Source organism: Brassica oleracea, chromosome C4, assembly GCF_000695525.1.
Source record: "Brassica oleracea var. oleracea cultivar TO1000 chromosome C4, BOL, whole genome shotgun sequence".
In the NCBI taxonomy this organism is placed as follows: domain Eukaryota; kingdom Viridiplantae; phylum Streptophyta; class Magnoliopsida; order Brassicales; family Brassicaceae; genus Brassica; species Brassica oleracea.
The window spans coordinates 26,379,863-26,383,912 of record NC_027751.1 but is presented as its reverse complement, the minus strand read 5'-3'; the positions used below and the strand labels follow the sequence as shown (position 1 = coordinate 26,383,912).

The 4,050-nt window shown below is 40.4% G+C and overlaps 1 protein-coding gene across 1 annotated transcript; it reads left to right on the top strand.

Annotated features, from left to right (window-relative positions):
- Positions 1-2,693: 2,693 nt before the first annotated feature.
- Positions 2,694-3,740, top strand: LOC106338513. Its single transcript, XM_013777471.1, has one exon. The coding sequence runs from the start codon at positions 2,694-2,696 to the stop codon at positions 3,738-3,740; it is 1,047 nt and encodes a 348-aa protein (XP_013632925.1).
- The last annotated feature ends 310 nt before the right edge of the window (positions 3,741-4,050 follow it).

Genomic DNA, 4,050 nt, shown 5'->3' with positions numbered 1-4,050 from the left:
TGTTGGTCTTTGGTATGCAATGTTCACGTGAACTGACATGCAAACATGAACCTAAAGACAAGCCTACTACAGTTTCACCTCTCAAAAGGGTTAACAGAAGCTTCTCTGGAACTCTAAGCTATGATTCACCATTGAGGAAGAAGAAGAAGGCATTAACCAAATCGGCGTTGAATCCTTCTCTTGGCTCGGGTAAGACAAAGAAGACCGTTTCACACACTTTCAAAACGGTTGGTGTGTCAAGGAGAAGAGAGTTGGAGATGGTTAAGCATAAAAGTGTGTCACTGCTTTGAAGCTTAAGTCTGTTGCATAAACAGCAGCCATGGCTCTTTGTCGCAGTACTGTGAATAGATAAAAGACTAATGGTGGATCTGAAGCTCAACAACCAAAGAAATCAGTTGTGTCTTTAAGAGCCACAATGTCTTTAAATAAGGAGAGTAATGTTTATATAGTGGATGAGACGTGTGAAGACTTGGTAGAGGATTGCCATCAGTAGCGCATCTGAAGATCAGAGTCCCGCGGGCCTGTACCGCCAAGGCTTGTGCAAGTCGCGGGTCGGGATTGGGCAGCACTTCTAGGAACCGCATCCCGCATGGGCATGTACCGTCAAGACCCGCATTGACAGTGTACCGTGGCGGGGCGGGACAAAGCGGGTCGGTACAACCCAATTGCCATCTCTAATCATGTTTATCGTAGGTCTCTTAGGTTGACTCTTTTGGTGTAATATAAGATACGGTCTCTTAACTTTTAACTAAAAAAGCTAAGAGACATCTCTTAAATAAAAGATATAAGAGACGTTTCTTAGCTTTTTTTAGTTAAAAGCTAAGTGACCGTATCTTATATTAAGCTAAGAGATCCAATCTAAGAGACCCGCAATAAACATACTCAAATACGTAGCCAACGAACATATTAAAGGTCCAACCAACACACGAAGTCGTCCCTTATATATATACTAAAACACAAGTCACAAGTCACCTAGCAAATTAAAATCTGACACTCGGCAAAGTTTTATAATTAAAAAATTTTAATGCAATAAAAAAAATTACAAAAACAGTTTCGTTGATTTCTATTTTTTCCGTTTTATATATTTAAGTAAAATCCCTATAATTTCTCCCATTGCACCCATGATCTCCTACCAAACCATTATTGTTTTCTATACAAGAATTAACACATGATCAAAAACTATAAACTCCTAAATTATTTGCAACAACTCCATTGATTCTCTCTGAAATTTCTACTTCTAACCAGATATATCAAATCTTCTAATGATCGTATTATCTCTTTTTTTTTGATAACCTTGGTGTGATCCCAAAATTTTCTAGGCCAAATGACTAATCACCAAGAGGTCCATAGAAATCCGAGTTTTCTTGCCACTTAAAGCGTCTATGGGTGGCCAAAGGAAATCAAATCCAGGACGGAAGCTTCAGCTGGAACCCCTTCACCACTAGGCCAAGACCACTTGGTTACATCTTATTATCTACACTGCCAAAAATTTACAGTGTTACATGAAAATCAAATCTGTTTATCGCCAAAAGGTAGCACAACAATAGTCTTTCAAAGGAATTTGTTTCAACGAGAGCAAAAAAAAAGAGAAGAACACAATTATGCAATGGACTAATAGGCGTGGTACGCCAAGGCATATGAAGAATAAGGTGCAGGTATGTGAAACTCAAACTAAAATCTTTGTAACAATACATACTCGTACTATTAAAAAAAACGCTACATACTCTATAGTGAAAAAAGTAAAGATAAACAAAATATGTTAAAACTGTCTAAATTTTCCATTTGCTGAAATATGTTTATTTGTTGTCGTGATCATAGTTTATTGGAGAAGTAGAGAGTCTCATATTATTAAAGCACATGCTCAAAGACCCTAAATTATTTGAGAATCAAATTATTTGAGAATCACCACAGATGGTGTTAAGGAAACTAGGGTGATAGAAAGAAAACGAGAAAGAATCATGTTTAGATCACGACCTAACCTGATGAGGTATATTTTTTTCTTATTTTTTATTTTATGTGTTTATAATCTTAAAGAAATAGGAAAAAAATCGTCTGTCTACGAATCTTTTTTCTCTCGTTTAGAATCCCGAGGTAGGTCAAGTGGCTGGGAACTGTTTTCCCCTTTGGCATCGTAACCGTCCGTTTGGAAAAATATCTTTCTTTATCCAATCTAAGTCGTTCAACTTAAGGTTCTACAGTTGAGAAAATCTGTGTTTCAATTCAAAGGTGAAATCGAAGAAGAATCGGGTGAATCTACAATCTAGCAAGCAGAGATCGAGCTGGTAAAGGAAGGGTGTTCTGACGTTTGAAGAAAAAAGATGACAGGAGCGTTAGATAAAGCTTTGTTGGATCTGTCTTTGGAGGAAGATGACGAGCCGTGTGTGATGCCTGACAGACCGGAATACTACGCAACGGAACGTAATTCCATGAGCTTCATCGGAAGGCTTCTAAACCCCCAGTGTCAAAAAATGTCAGATCTGATATTGGATATGCCTCGCAAATAGCAATTATATAGGGTTAAAGGTGTGGCGCTGTCAAAAGATAGGTTTCAATTCATATTCAAATATGAAAGGGATTTGCTTGATGTGCTCAACAGGGGTCCGCACACTAGCAACATGTGGTCGATTGTTCTGGAGTGATGGGTGGAGAAACCACCGGAAGAATACCTTCAGTACTTGTATGTATGGGTCTAGATGAGAAATGTTCCTGTGAATCACTACACTCCTGAGGCTATTCATGATCTTGGAAGGTTTTCGAGAGAGGTTGTTGATGTGCCTTTTGATCCCGAGAAGGCGCAAACCAAAGATTATGTTCGAGTTAAAGTGAAGTTTGACGTCTCTAGGCCACTTAGGAGAGCGAAGAAAGTTACAACACCAAGGGGAGAGGATGTCAACATCCTATATGATTATGAGAGGATCCAAAAGAGGTGTTATACATGCCAGAGGTTAACACATGAACAATCAATGTGCCCTATTGAGAGGGCTGTGAAAAACCAAGACATAGGGGCTTCTCAGCAAAAGAAGCAAGTTATCCTACCGAGCCTCAATACCAATGATCCACTTTTCGGTCTAGTCCCTCCCAAACTCTTGGGTGATGATCCCCTCACTGGCAGACCTAAAATAGCTGAGGTGGTGCTAGAAGATATGCGAATCTACATCAAAACGGCGAATGGCCCAGAGAAGCTGGCGAGGGAAGAAAGAGATAAAATTTCTCTGCGTGATTTACAAGATGATGTGTTAGGTCAGAAGGCCTTCCTAAGCTTAGAACCTTTGCCAGTTGTTTATGATGATCTCGACAAAGGGAAAGGGATTGTTTTTGACTTCTCAGCTAAAATACCACCAGGAGATAAGCTAATGGCTGGAGCTATTTCGGCGGGCAACAGAGTGTTACAGTCAGGCAAGATCCTTAGCCAACCATTGAGACTGGAAGGGTATGCAGATTCTTCTCGGGCTGCGTCTTTGCAGGAAAGTCCAACGGGTTATAGCATTGGCTTTCATGAAACCACTGCTTCCGGGACTGCCCTCAAAAAGACTTACAAGAGAAGAAGACCTGGTACGTTTACAAGAAAAGCTAATGAAAAAGGTCTTGCGAAGCAATCATCCACACCAGGGAAAAAAGTAGGAGAAGGTGTGATTTCTGAGACAAAGAGGAAAGCTAATGACGATGTCGAGCCATCTCAAAGCTCTGCAAGGTTTAAGAAACCATTGGTGGTCCCAAATGAGGGACCGTCCAACATCTAATGGCGTTCTTGATCTGGAATTGCCAGGGCTTGGGCCGTGCACAAGACTTGGTGATTCCGCGACTGCGGGAAATGAGACGAGAACATTTCCCAGATATTATTTTTCTTATGGAGACAAAACAAGGTAGAGATGAGTTGGTGGATCTTCAGGTACTGCTTGGTTACGATAGGATAATGACTGTGAATCCTATTGGGTACAGTGGAGGGTTGGCGTTACTCTGGAAGAACTCTGTAAATATTTCGTTTAAGCATGTAGATAAGCACTTGGTTGATCTCGAGGTTCAGATGGGAGGTGAAACATTCTTCATGTC

Coding starts and splice junctions, on each gene's coding strand:
- LOC106338513 (XM_013777471.1), top strand. CDS start 2,694: ATGAGAAATGTTCCTGTGAATCACTACACTCCTGAGGCTATTCATGAT.